At 29.5% G+C, this 14,340-nt stretch overlaps 3 protein-coding genes across 3 annotated transcripts; 2 read left to right on the forward strand and 1 right to left on the reverse strand.

Moving 5' to 3' along the window:
* Window positions 1-2,363: 2,363 nt before the first annotated feature.
* Window positions 2,364-4,592, forward strand: LOAG_18742 (hypothetical protein; the record flags this gene model as incomplete). The annotated part of the gene is made up of 6 exons (XM_003141035.2): window positions 2,364-2,534; window positions 2,929-3,021; window positions 3,320-3,427; window positions 3,508-3,692; window positions 3,929-4,093; window positions 4,378-4,592. The coding sequence occupies 6 exons, from the start codon at window positions 2,364-2,366 to the stop codon at window positions 4,583-4,585; spliced, it is 930 nt and encodes a 309-aa protein (XP_003141083.2). The 3' UTR covers window positions 4,586-4,592.
* A 704-nt stretch (window positions 4,593-5,296) lies between these two features.
* LOAG_18743 (hypothetical protein) lies at window positions 5,297-7,805 on the forward strand. Its single transcript, XM_020451405.1, has 6 exons — window positions 5,297-5,505; window positions 5,796-5,924; window positions 6,071-6,251; window positions 6,352-6,494; window positions 6,805-6,931; window positions 7,504-7,805. Exons 1-6 carry the CDS (start codon window positions 5,315-5,317, stop codon window positions 7,711-7,713), a joined length of 981 nt encoding a protein of 326 aa, XP_020304815.1. The 5' UTR covers window positions 5,297-5,314; the 3' UTR covers window positions 7,714-7,805.
* Window positions 7,806-10,787: 2,982 nt separating this feature from the next.
* Window positions 10,788-13,264, reverse strand: LOAG_05499 (hypothetical protein). The gene is made up of 7 exons (XM_020446875.1): window positions 13,201-13,264; window positions 12,904-12,977; window positions 12,472-12,603; window positions 12,149-12,233; window positions 11,901-12,006; window positions 11,597-11,723; window positions 10,788-11,255 (listed from the first exon to the last, which is right to left on the reverse strand). The coding sequence occupies exons 1-7, from the start codon at window positions 13,238-13,240 to the stop codon at window positions 10,959-10,961; spliced, it is 861 nt and encodes a 286-aa protein (XP_020302832.1). The 5' UTR covers window positions 13,241-13,264; the 3' UTR covers window positions 10,788-10,958.
* Window positions 13,265-14,340: the final 1,076 nt, after the last annotated feature.

A 14,340-nucleotide genomic window follows, 5' to 3' on the forward strand; every position in this document is an offset into this window, starting at 1 on the left:
CAGTACTAGTAACATTTCATCTTCTATTTTATATTACCTAATACTAGTGTATTATATTAGTTACTATAATTCTATTGTTCAGTAAACACTTTCCCTTTGCGACTCATCACATCAATAACAAACAACAACAAAACTTTCGCAAACAGTATCATTTGTATAACCACTTTTCCCGGATCTTTCTCTTTTGCAATATAAGGTATTTTCCACTTATAAATTACCATTTATGAAATAAGAATTAATTTTGTTAGGTGCATGTCAATGTTCTGTTTTATGATTTCGTTATTCCGGAAAATGGGGTCGGTAGTTTTCCAGCTGCTGCAATGATCAATTGAAGAAGGAAAAATATGGCAAGCTAATCATAAATTCCGGAATTCTGGATAAATAAAACTTAATATCACTCACTTTTTATACTAAAAATGTTAGCTTATTTAAAGTTTTTCCTTTCACTTTTTTCCAGTTTGACAATGTTAGCTTACATAAAATGTAAGTTAAAAATGTTAACTTATTTTAATGTTTTCTTTCAGTGCGACATTTAGAATTATGAATTATAAAATAGATTTTAACAACTGTTTGGTCAAGTATTAATAAAGATATCATTGGATGCTGTTATCGTAAGCTTATTTCATTTATTTATACTTACTTATTTATACCTATAGTGAACTTTAGACATTTTTTCTTTCAATGCAAAACTTTTTGTTTTGTCAGGTCAACAAAGGCAGTACTTTTAAACACAAATAGCATTTTTATACTAAATTATTGAACCTTTGAACTTTGAACTTATTCTTTTGTATAATACTTCCTCGATCAATCATCAATGAATTCATTCTGAGCACGACCGCTTATCATCATCACTTACCTGGATCGAGCAATATGAATTTCACCGCAGTTTAGAAAACTGCATTTATCCAATGAATTAATTTGTATGAATGATAGATTATGAGAAAATGTTGAAATAACTATGGATTATAGTTGTAGCAGAGATTGAGGGAAAAAAACGATTTCATGGGTGGAGCATGGATAAAAATAAACAAGAAATACTACTGTCAGAGAATGTAAAAAAATGTAGAGAGCGAAACGCAGTTTAGCAGAGACTGTTTAACAGATTCGGTAAAGATCGATAAGAACAATGGGAAATGACTACACAGAGAGTAAAACAAAAACAAAAACACTTTATCTCTAATGAGTGTAAAAAGATCAATACGAACAGTGGAAAAAAAGCGATCATATAAAATAATCATAGTAGATAATTGTAGCAGAACTACGCATTGGAAAGAGAGGAAGTCGGGAAGAATTTGCGAGAAATAGTGTTGTAACAGGTTAAGAAGGGAATAAAGGAATTGTTTGTGGATAATATTTTGGCAAAGAATGAGAGCAATGAAAAAATAGCATTACTATAGAAGAAATGATAAGAATTGATAAAAATGAGGGAAAATATCTTTCAACAGGATGTGAAATATCCTTACTAAAATGATTTAAAAATTTTTGGGTACACGTACGAGTTGCGATTGAGTTGATGTTATATCCTTGATAGAATAATTGATTGATTAAATACAGTTATTAAAAGTAATTTCAATGAAATGGTTAAATTTTAATTGAATATTTGAAGTAATATTTTTTTGATAATTAGAAATGATTTAAGAAGTGTTTGCGATTTGTTGTTTGCGATGCGAGTTGCGATTTAAGCAATTGAATTAATTTGAGCCGTTTGAGCTTCTCGCCAAATTTTGAGGCAAATATTTTGAGTTTTACGTGTAAAGTTTTTTTGTGGTAGGAATTATAAAAAGTTAAGGAATATTCAAAAGTTAGACATAAAGCATGTGTAATTATTAAAGATGATTTCTACGGAATGGCTGAATTTTAATTGAACATTTGAATTTTGTCGATTTTTACGAATCGTTAATTATTTTGAATGAACATTGAACATTTAACATTTTCAGCTTATTAAGTAGTGATAAAATGTAATATATTTTTGTACGAGATATGAATTTAAAGTATTATTCGATGATTAGAAATAATTTGAGAAGTATTTGTTTGGCACTTACAAATTTTTGACTTCAACTTGAAAGTTATTTTACTAAATATATGTATGAAATGTGATAAGTATTGAATATTGGATTACGTATCATTCAAAATTCTTTTAACTTGAAATTTCAACACTTAAACTATTAAACATGGAATTTGGGAGTTAAATAAAGATGGAAGATGTGCTTTCATTTGATAGATTGTCTTTTTCATATTTATTATCTAAGAAAAGGTTTCTTTTTCTTTCTCTTCTGATAAAAATGATATTTTCGATAAAATTTTTCGGTTTAAATGATTTTTGCGACTATTTCTGTGATAAATAGTGAAATTTCAGAGTCCGAATGACAAGTGGATGTTTGGTAAAAAATTTGAAAGCTGTGACAAACTTAGCACCAATTCCGGTTATTACATGGGATCGTGCAGAACGTATCCGACGAAATAAAGAAATATGGGACAATAAGGATTCTATAGTACATCGTTTACCTTATCATTATAAGAAACGATACTGGGAGGTATGAGTCAAAGTTTTATATCGGAAAAATTGCTGAAACTTTGAATGAAATGGTGATGAAAAAACAGAATTCGTTAGTATGAGAATGAGGAAATTAATAAAATCTTTGTCATACTTAAGTAATAGTTTGGTAGTGTAATGGTAGAAATTCGTGCATTTCTTGAATAAAACAAATAATGTGAGTGAGAATGTACAACTAGAAGAAATAAAAATACATAAATGTGCTCATGTATTTGTTCTCTTTTTGTGCTCTTCCAAATGAAATATTAATAAAAATACATAAATGTGCTCATGTATTTGTTCTCTTTTTGTGCTCTTCCAAATGAAATATTATGTTATGAAATATTTGTTAATATTTATTGCAATTGAAAATATATGGTTTTTAATGTTTGCAGTATGTACTTAGCGAAGCAAAACCTGTACATTATCGAAAACCAACATCCAGATATGAATGGGATGCTAAGCGTCGTACGATGGTAGAAGTTGAGGTTAGTTATTTTGAAATATGTGTTAAGTATGATTTATGGATATCTAGCATAAATTTCCAGTGATATGACATAATCAGAGGAATAAAGGAAGCAAATATTGGATTATTTTGAAAGTTATTTATAATTAATTTTCTAGAATTTCTTCCAATGTTTTTGAAGTTTATGCTATCTCAGCAACTTATTTCTATAAATTTTGAAACGTCTAATGAGTTCAAGAAATTGGCTGTTATCCATTTTTTTTTAGCCTTTTTGTCTACATTAGGTTTGGCATTATACGTGAAATGTGTACATTTTACAGGATTATCCGATAATTGGTTTCCATCCACCAGAAGCTGATAATGGATTATGGGGTGGCGAAACGGTAGTGAAAGGTTACGTACAGTCACGTCCTTTTACGAAAAAAAAGGTAATGTTCGATTAGTTAGAAATTTAAAATAATTTTAGATAGATTCATTTTATTGTCTAAGTAATAAATTTGTATTTCAGATTTTACCAAGGCATTGGGTGCCGCATTTTTTCTTCCCAAATTTGAAAAATGTTCTTACATATTCGGAAGTTCTGGATAAACATATGAAGATTACCATGACGGAGCGTACTTGTCGCTTGATCGACCAACATTTTGGGCTTGATTTGTATTTATTAGAAACGCCCGAAATTGATATTGCTTCAAAGTATGATTTCTTTTGTTTAGAAAACACAAATGTCAATGTTCATCGAATTTAATAACCTTCTACTTAATCCTTTTAAATCATCAAGTATCACAGATAAGTTAATCATCAAGTGTCACAGATAAGTTAATAACTGTTTGTAGTTTGAGATCGCTTATAACTTTTATAATAGTCGTATGTTTATATTTTGAACTTCTTCCACTTCACTATTAGTGGTCTACACAAGTGATATTTTTTAGGCTTGGCAATAAATTAAAGCGTGAAATTCTACTTGTTTTGGCAAAAGGTACTTATTATCCAAATGATCCAGAACGGCACAACTTCATAAAGCAGAAATATGCGAATTTTGTAATACCATTAGAAGAAGCCGACTGGATTGGTTTAGATTTAAACGAAGCATGCAGGTTTGACATATATGTTGTTGTCATTGAGCTATTATTTGGAATTGGGAACGGATATCCTAATGTATTTTTGGTATTTTTGGTTTATCGATTTCCGATGTTTGTTCTGGAAAAGATGGAAGGAAATAGGGTTAACTGTAAAATCTGAAAGTGAATATTTGCCATCCTTTCTTTTTTCAATGCCTTCTACGGTTTTTTTTTTCAAAGAGATTTAAACTTATTGGGATGTGGGAAGAAAACTTTTACTAATGTTGAATTAACTGTGCATACAGTAATATCATTTTTAGAAAGCAACAAGAAATAGAAGAAAGTTTCAAACCGATGCCAGAAAAGTATAAATTTGAGCTTGATCTAGTTAAGCGATTGGCAAGTGGTGAAGAGAATCCGGACCATGATAAAATAATCAAGGAATTGGAATCAGAATCACTTTTCGGTCAGAAAACAAGAAATCTGGTGAAAAATGCAACACAACGGTTGAAAAAAATGGTGAATTAGGTCTAAGATGCACGTTGATTGTATTTATATTGGTTGTTGATTGTAGTTGTGCAATTGATTGTGACTTTATTAATACCCTTGTAATATTGTCTTCATGATGATATGTTTATATAAATAACTTAATGTAATGATAGGAAGTTTAGGGGGTAGCGGTAGATATTTCGTTAAAAAAGTGTTAGTATCTCTTTTTTGTTCTAAATCATGCTCATTTTTTTATTCTGAAATGCTAGTAGAAATTATGGAATTAAATGATTTGGAATTTTTAAAGATTAACGTCCGACTTCCTTAATTTCTTTATTTGTTATACAGTTGACCTTATTTTTGTCATGTATAATGTTACTTTGTTTACCAGTATTGCACGTTTCAGATCTTTCAAAAGATCAAGAACCTAAAAAAGAGAATAAATAATTCCAAACATGCATCTTTTGAAACATTAAGCATGCCATCGTTTTTCTTTATATCTATAATTATTACCTAAGCAAACGAATTCTACTTATCCTTTTGATTTTTTTTCGCGACATCTTTCAAAAGTTGTTTTGTATTCGGTTGAAAGTATTGGAAAGTTCCGAACTTTATAACAAACAATAGAAGATGGAAAATGAAGGATAAATGAATTAACAACAACTGATAATCAACATCATTGGAGTCAATTTTTTTTTCCTTATTGGTGAATTGAGCATTCAGTGCTTCCTTAATTCAGATTTTAAGTGCATTTATAGGGTGCTTTGAATGGCTGATTCAGAAAAGCACATAGTGGACGACAAATCGAAAACAATTACTGGAATAACGGAACTACAATCAAATGGAAATGCTGTAGTACGGGAGGTAGCGAGTGTTGATGATATGAATGTGGATCGAGTTTCGGATGAAACAAACATTACTCATATGGAAAAATGCCTATCTAAAAAACAAATACGAAAGTTAGTTGGGATTTTATTGAAAAACTTTAAATACTTTTGTTTGTTATAGAAAAGACTTTTATATTCAACTAACAAGGAAAAAATGCAAGATGATGATTTTAGGATGAGAATAAAAATGAGAAATATAGATGAATTTAGGATGATTTTATCAGCATTAGTGATGCTTATATTATATTCTATGTAGTTTTGATTATCTGTTCTCTTTTAGTGCATAGAGAATAAAGATATTTATTATGTTTAATTATTCCTAATTTCATAAATGTTATAATTTTGATCTTTTTTCTTTTCAGACTTAGAAAAGAGCAGGAAAAGTTATTCCGTAGAAAAGATAAGCGAGTTAGAGAACGATTGAGGAAAAAAATGAAACGTACTGCACAACGTGAAGCCGGTTTCATAAAATCTAAACGGAGACATATATGGTAATTTCTAGCTTGAAAATTCTCATATTTCTTAGCAATATTTGGAAATATATATTTCATTTTACTTACGACTTTTTGTTTAGGATTTACATTTACAATTTCAGTTATTTATGTAATAATTACCTTAATTTAACTTCTAATTACAGCCGAATGGAAGATTCAAACTGTAAACAACGGGTTGCTATCGATATGCAATTTGAATCTTTGATGAGACCGAAAGATATTCGTCACCTTTTCGTTCAGTTGGCGCATGCATATGCTGTAAATCGCCGAGCTGAAAATCCTTTACAATTCAGCGTTGTTGGCTTTTCTGGTTCTCAGAACAAGGTGTTTTGTTTTGTTTTTTTTTCTTGTTTTTTAAATGTATCTCAGACACGAAATTTTATGATTACTTTTACTGATTTGAAATGAGAAATTTTGTTTTTAGCTATTTTTTAACAATCCAAACAATCATCATTGGGATGTAGCTTTCGAAGAACAACCTTTGGATGCCGTATTTGAAAAAAGTGAGATTGTCTACCTAACAGCGGATTCGGAAAATTCTTTGCAGACACTCGATGGTTCAAAAGTGTAGGCGTATAATTTCTTTTCATTTTGAACAATCAGTGCAGTAACAAGCAAATCAGTATTTCAGAGTCCCATAATTTTGATCTTTATCTTTGCTATTTCGGATATGATGAAACATCAAGAAAGGTTTTCATTTGAGTTTAATTCTATAATTGTATTTTAAAGTGTATATTAAAGCCTTCGGATCACATGAAAGTTTTGGATATTAATTTAATTTTGACACTCTTAGACTCTCATTTCATCCTTGACAAACAACTTGAAATGTTTTTCCTTTTTTAATTTCTTACTATAACTTAAATAGGAAAGTTTCTAGATATGTTATTGGTGGTTTGCTAGATCACAATTCTCTCAAAGGACATTGTTTAAAGTTAGCAATGGAAAAAGGGTATGCGCATGCTCGGTTACCTATTGCTGAATATATTATGTTACAAACAAGGAAGGTGATAAAATTTCATCGCAAATTTTCTCAGCAACATATCAATGATGATAATTTTTAGTCATCTTTTTTGGAAGAGCCTTGATTTTATGATGTTTCCATAAATTTCATCTGGTAGCAGTAGTGTAGTATTGTTTGGGTGTATCGCAGAAGGCAACACTTGCCATTCAGAACTTCAAATACTAACGTTTGATGTAAAATTCAAGCAAACAGCATTATCGAAATATAATATCATCTATTGGAAGAAATATATCAGTAAAGTAGCTGACATCATGAATGTCATACTGGTGACTCACATTTTGATGTGTCTAGTATGCAATTGCAAAACATTCATGAGATGCTTTTTACTGAACAACAGTACATTCCTAAATAATAGGAAACTTTCATACGTTTTCTTGAAATGAATAGATACGTGACGTTAGCAATAATTTTTAAGCAAAAAATGTTTTTGATTGGGAAAAAAAACCTTTTTTAGCTGTAAAAAGCCATATTCATTCATAAAAGGAAAGTTTCAAATTTCTTAAAATATTCAATACATATAAATGAAGTGTAAAATGTTGTTGTTACTTATTTCAGGTGTTAACGGTTAATCAAGTTTTTGAAATCCTATTACGCTATACGGAAAACCAATCGTGGAAAAAATCATTTCTTGATGTGATTCCGAGGAGGAAAGGCATCGTTGATAGTAGCAAATGTTCCGATAATATGGAAAGTAAGAATAGTATCGAGCAGCGAAAAAATGATATAACTGGAAATGTTGATAATATTCAGCCGGAACTGGATTAAACAATTAGTGATTATACATAGATGTAATATCAGTAAAAAGCTAGCAAAAGATGATAATCAATTTGAAATGGTAGAAGTGGTAGTCCACCTCCTTTTTTTTTTGTTATATATGAAATGTTATGTAAAAACAAATATAAACTCAAATTAAATGACTCAGATTAGATGGGATTTGAATTATATTATACAGTTTTGTTGAAAAAGTATTATTAAATTTAATTCATGTTATAGTATATGCCATTTGTTTATTAAGTTACATCAGATTGTTATGGTAGTAATCCAATATTATTGGCAAATAAATTTATTAAACTTTACAACTGAACTGATGATAAGCACATATTAATAAATGGAAATATTTCCATTTTCGTCTCATTTAAATCTCTCTCCATGTGAATTTGAGTTGAACCAAATTCAATTCTATAATTTAGTACTTTAAGAAAAATTTTTCTAGCAAAAACAATAAGTGATTATACCTTAAGCGTTAATAATGATAATTGTCACTTCTATGGACGGTTTAATATTTCACTTTTTATGGCCCATTAGTTTGGGGCATTTGGTACTTTCTTAAACAAGGACGAAGGTCAAGTTTATGAATAAAGAAGAAAATAAACATAAGAATACTGAATACTAATAACTTTTGCAAGTATACAATCGTCTACTCACTAGACTACAAATTTTAACTAATTTTCGATTAAATTAAAACTTTCAGTCAAATACAGACCTGATCTATTATAATTCACGAAAAATTATACGCTAGCATTGTCTTATACAATTAAAAAGAAAAAAAAATACATAGAAATAAAGTTTTCCTTTTATTTCATGCGAAAATTATCAGCTAATTTGGCAAAAATTATTTGATGCTTAACGGAAAAAATCTTCTTTATAATATTATTTTCCATTTTCTTTCAAACATTTAATGGATTTATAAGCTAAATATAATCACAAAGTTTAATAAATAAAAATGAACTTTACAAGATAAACATTTCAAATGAAACATATTTCAAAATTGTAGCACATTTATTGGTCAGAATTTCTATTATCATTCGATTTTATGAATCATTAATAAAATGAAATGAAGTTATAATAAATTTGAAGTTTGATCAAAATGATTAACTCGGATCAAAATTCCTTAAAATTTTCCAGGATGAATAATAATTTTGAACCTATTTTTAATTAACAACTTTAGGCACGTCTCGCAAAAATTAATTATCACAATACTTCCTGATCTTAAGATAATTATTTAAAAATGACTAATGAATTGATTTCAGTTATGAGAGAAGCAATTTGCAAATCCAAACATTATTTCAATCATTGTTTTCCAGTACATTAGATGGTTAATTCGTATAAAATCAGAAAAAAAGAAATCTCAATTGCTCTTTTATTTGACAAGTTATTCCTGGTATAATAAGCAATTTATAGAACTTCTTTATTTCTAAGCGACAAACTTATGTATAAGATTTATTCCCAAGTGACGAAACTAAAACTTTATTTCCTTTTTAATTTTTTTATTTCTACTTTAGTAAACAGTTTATAGAACTTTTTCATTTCTAAGTGACAAACTTCTATGTATTAAAAAAGGGAAAGAAAAGAAGTAGTAAACTTTTAACTGATATACAATTTCTCATTAATTTTAATTCGATTTCTTATTAATTTTAATTCTATCAAATGATTAAAATTAAGAAATTTTTAAGTGAAAATTTATTGAAGAAACATCATGGAATGTTCTAAGAAAAAAAACAGTGATTCTGATGAAATAATAATGAAATTAAAAAAAATGAAAAAAATAGCACAACGGAAATGAAAATTGCTAACTAATTGATTAAATATTTTGTTGATATTTATACTTTATAGGAAGTTATTGTAACAATAAAAGAATAAACAATTTTTTTTTCTTCTTCCGAATTTTAAGAATTACACTTTATCGTAAAATATTTCAAACATTCATTAAAGAACAAGAAAAAAAAGGAACTGATTAAATCAATTCATTGTGAATAGATGAGTCACTCGCATAAAGCTTTTTTTTTTCGTATCAAAGTGATAATAGTTTATCATTAATTAAGCTTTTTGTAAAACTGTACTGATTGTCATTGCTATAGGCATTGTATTGCTTTTAATATTATATGAAATAATGGAAAATGGTAAATATTGAGGAGTGAATTGTTAAATTGCAAGAAAAAAGACAGGAAGAAATTTCTCTTTTTTTTTGAAGGGTAAGGAGAGAAAAAAAATAAGGAATTTCTAAAGACCAAATTTTAATAAAAACAATCCAAACACTTTTTTTTTAAAAAAAAAAAGGCGAAAGAACAACGATTTTCTTCTGCTCTTTTATTTTTCTTTTATTTGGAAAAATGCTTCACTTCTAATAGGAAATGGTAAATGCAGAAATCGGTGATACTTGCATAAATAAGCTTAATTATTATCAGTATTACAGAAATGTCACCTCTAGAACAGTGGGTAAGCCATCAAATGTTCCATCCTTTTTCCACCCTTTTCTTCTTTGCTGTAATAAAACCTGCTCGGGCATTAGCATTTTCTCCACCGATTTCTCATCATTTTAGACATATTAATAATCAATGTTCCCAATTAAATTAAAATTGGACAAAAAAATATAATGGGATAAAAAGCATAGTAAAAGATATACTGTCATACAGATACAAGAAATATATTGTCACTATGATAATTAATAAATTTCACCAGGAAATATTTTTCATATGACTGTAATCATCAGAACTGCCAAATTATTTAGCATAAAATATTTCAAATAATATTTAAGTAATCGTACTATAGCAACTGATATAAGCCCGCATAATTTCAGAGTGTCATATCATCCATTTTATTAAACTCATTAATTGTTTACTGAATAAAAATTCAGTTTTATTACCATCAATCAGTTCCAATTTTACACGCAATATTCCTTTTTTTCCAATCCCAAAATTAGAAAAACGAGAAAAATTTACAAAATGAGACTGAAATTCAAAGAAACCAACCAAAATGAGCACAGAACAATAAAAAATAATTATTAGCCTAGCGCTCGTATGATCCTTTTTTCTGCTATCATGTTAAGTAATAGTTACTAACCATTTTATGTATGCATATATCATAGCAAACATAATTCTTTCTAAGCATACATACATATTGCTGCAGAGATTATAAAACAGAAAGAGAGGGAAACAAAGGAAATAAGGAAAGGCAGCATATCTAGCGTGCAAATGCTGGTACAACTAAATTTATACTCAATGAATAAACAATTAAGCTATCGCGCTATTCTGTACGAAAAAAAATCTTCTTAAAACCAAACCTACGACAATTACGGAAAAAAACCAGATAAAAATTAATTCCCAGGAAAAGCGTGATGTTAATTGTAAATCATCACTACGGACGGAGGTGATGGAGGCTGGTGATTGGGACAATGACCGTCTGTGATGTAAAGTTTCAGATATATCAGCGGAATTATCCAAGACAACGTCATTTATCGATGAGGCATCACTTGGAACGAATAAATTTTGGTCATCAACTGCTTCCTGCTTTCTTGCTTCTTTCCCCTCCTGCAAAAAATGTCCTTAAATGCTATTCAACTTCGATACATCACTGACAAACTCAAAATAAAATTCTGAACAGCATCCATTTGGATCATCTTACGTAACATATCTCCCAGTAATCAGGAATACTGAAGAATCCCATATAAAGCCATGAATCTGGTTGTTCAAAAAAATCCACAAAGCTAATCGTCCAATTCACACATCAGTTATGATACCAGTGATAACTTAAGAATCTATTTTAATAACATGAAACGATATTAAAAATATTGCATCTACAAAATAAAATTCCACATATAAGCTAATCTAATCGAATTCAATGCTTTAATGTTTGCAAAATATTTGCTAACTTTCATTGAAATTTGCGTAGCCAAACGCCGTGCTTCTATGGCATCTGCGTTATCGCCAGATACCGTTTTACTTGCTAATGCATTTCTCATACACAGACCACATTCCTTACAAACCCATTCATGGCTTCTGAAATTTGTTAAAATACACCAATTTACAACACGCCGCTTTAAAACAACACTGTATCCATCTAACAATAACAGATGAGATATGAAATAAAGCAAAGACTTCCTCTTTCGTTCTACTTTTTCTTCCATTTCCAAATAAGAAATCTCGTAAAGCAAGGAAAAAGAAAACTAAGCATACATTTTAGCAAGCCTCCGACGTTCTTCTGATGGATACTCCAACGAGCCTAGTGCACCAGCTGCATGTGTTGGCATAAAACCGATAAGAGCCAAAAGTGCGGTTCGAACTGAAATTTGGCTGAAAAAATTATAAAACTCATTCTCTGTCAGAACACTCCAAGTCTGCCATAAAAGGTCAAAAGTATCATTGGTTGGTTATTCTAATAACTTATGCATTTTGCAAACAAAAACTAATGTGAGATAACTTACTAGACCATGATGGTTGCCAAGATTCAGGATGATGACCTGAAATGCTAAGACATATCTTCTGATTCAACTGGAAGCGACCATTTGGCTGCAAACAAGTCTTTGTAAGAGTTCAGTTGTAATTTAGAAAACAAAATGCGCAAACAATTTGAATAATAAATAAATATCGCATGTTTTTTTATCACTATGTTAATCGAAACCAATTTGCCAGAAACATCAGACGAAGTGAAGAAATGAACAGTTTGGACAAGTCGCAGTAACAGAATTTAAAAAGCCGAATAAAATATTTTATAAACAGTTCAGAAAATTAGAATTTACAAACCTACCGTAAGCAGTATCACACTTGGTGGTTTCATCGGATAATCCACTGGCAAAAGTATTCGTCCATGATAAATACCATTTTCGAAATCCGTATCGGCCGGTCCACGTACAGTAAAATGCCACTCGAACAGATTATCCTGAAATTAATTTTTTTAATTTTGTAAAACGATAATAAAGAAAACCAGAAAAGACTGCTTGATCAAGTGATGTGATAAACTACTATCCAATTCATTAGTGATATAAGTCTACAGTATTTCATACCAAATATAGCTTGTAACTTAGTTGAACACACAACCGACAAACCACTAATTATTTGATCTAATTAACCCACACGTGATTAGATGCCAACACTACAACTACTTTAGCTAAAACTATATCTGAATGACTAATCAGAAGAAAAGCACAAAATCTTAATAACTTATTCATTACATAATTACCTCAAGTGGTTGAGCATAGTACATATCTGTTGGATTGCGTAATTCAGCCGCTTCTTTCATTAACCTCTTCACACCTGCAACAACACAGTTTCTTTCTCTTATAAATCTCAAATGAAAATACGATAAAAATCAAACAACCATAATACGACGGATATCAAAATCTCAGAAACTACGAGATTTATTCTTTACCTAAATCACCAGTAAATGACCAACATAATCTTGTATCAATTTTTAAATATTCAGTAAGGACAAGGTAAAACTTTAACGAAGCGAAAAAAAGGAAAGAAAATCTCTTACCTGTACTTTTCAAGTTGTACTGTGATAGATTTGAGGTCATCGCAAGAGATTTTGATCTCTGAAATGATTCCTTTCAAATAATGTTATGTGATAAAAAAGAAACAAAAAACAGCACACATAATCGCTTAAAAAATACGTGACTTACATGACGTAAAATCAAATAGTTTTAAAATTAAATTTCAAAATGTTGTAATACATACAATATAGCTTTCAAAATGATATGCTGACATGTGATCACATAGATGTTATCTAGCAAACTACTATTGATCAACTGATAATCATTTTTACAACAATGACATCACATCATATCAAATGTGAACTGCGTTCAACAGGGGGTATGTTGTAGGGGTGAGAATAGGATGAGAAGGGGTGAGAAAGGGTGTAGTGTTCAATAATTGCATATATATTTGGTTAATTGTATAATGAATATATTTGGTTTATTATATAATGAATATATTTGGTTTATTATATAATGAATATATTTGGTTTGTTATATAATGAATATATTTGATTAATTATATAATGAATATATTTAGCTAATAACGTGACATAACTCCCAAAAATTTATATTTTGCGTTGACTACATAAATTCCAACGTGCTCCATCACGTTATTCACGTATGTGAAATACCAATCAAGTTATGTGCTCTTAATATATTTATGTTACGAATACTTTTTACGTGGCTTATATACGTATTATTTTCTTCTGAATTTTAAAATGACAATGTTTCGAGTAAGTAATGTACGCCCATAACTACGGAATCTGAATGTTTCCATACAATGAAAAATTACACTACCGGTTAGAGCAATCCTCACAACGCCGAGCAATTAATCTGAATTTTAGTTAGCCGTGAAATACTGGGCGGCCTTTGAAATAAAAAAAAAGAAAAAAACCGGATGTGAAACCGGTTTCCCTTTTATATCTTCGTTTTTTTCTTCTCCTTACTAACATGTCCCTTTATTTCCTTACAAGATGTAGGGGGAAAGTTAGGAAAGAAAATTAAGGATATATTAAATGAAAAAATGGTCGAAAGATAACTCGAGGATTTCCCGGGAGTTTATTCGGTGATAATTGAGCAAAAATCGTCGTTGTCTAATTTTCTCATTTTGTTTCATTTTTTAAACAATGTAGACTTTGTTC

The sequence above is a fragment of the Loa loa genome, assembly GCF_000183805.2.
Source record: "Loa loa unplaced genomic scaffold supercont3.481, whole genome shotgun sequence".
NCBI lineage: Eukaryota > Metazoa > Nematoda > Chromadorea > Rhabditida > Onchocercidae > Loa > Loa loa.

What these genes read in the sequence shown, in the direction of transcription:
- LOAG_18743 (XM_020451405.1), top strand. Translation starts at nt 5,315, where the DNA reads ATGGCTGATTCAGAAAAGCACATAGTGGACGACAAATCGAAAACAATT. An exon ending in TCTAAACGGAGACATATATG is followed by an intron (nt 5,925 to 6,070) that starts GTAATTTCTAGC and finishes TTCTAATTACAG; the next exon opens with CCGAATGGAAGATTCAAACT. An exon ending in TTTCTGGTTCTCAGAACAAG is followed by an intron (nt 6,252 to 6,351) that starts GTGTTTTGTTTT and finishes TTTTGTTTTTAG; the next exon opens with CTATTTTTTAACAATCCAAA.
- LOAG_05499 (XM_020446875.1), bottom strand. Translation starts at nt 13,240, where the DNA reads ATGACCTCAAATCTATCACAGTACAACTTGAAAAGTACAG. An exon ending in GTACAACTTGAAAAGTACAG is followed by an intron (nt 12,978 to 13,200) that starts GTAAGAGATTTT and finishes GTGTTGTTGCAG; the next exon opens with GTGTGAAGAGGTTAATGAAA. An exon ending in CAAGTGTGATACTGCTTACG is followed by an intron (nt 12,234 to 12,471) that starts GTAGGTTTGTAA and finishes ACTTGTTTGCAG; the next exon opens with CCAAATGGTCGCTTCCAGTT.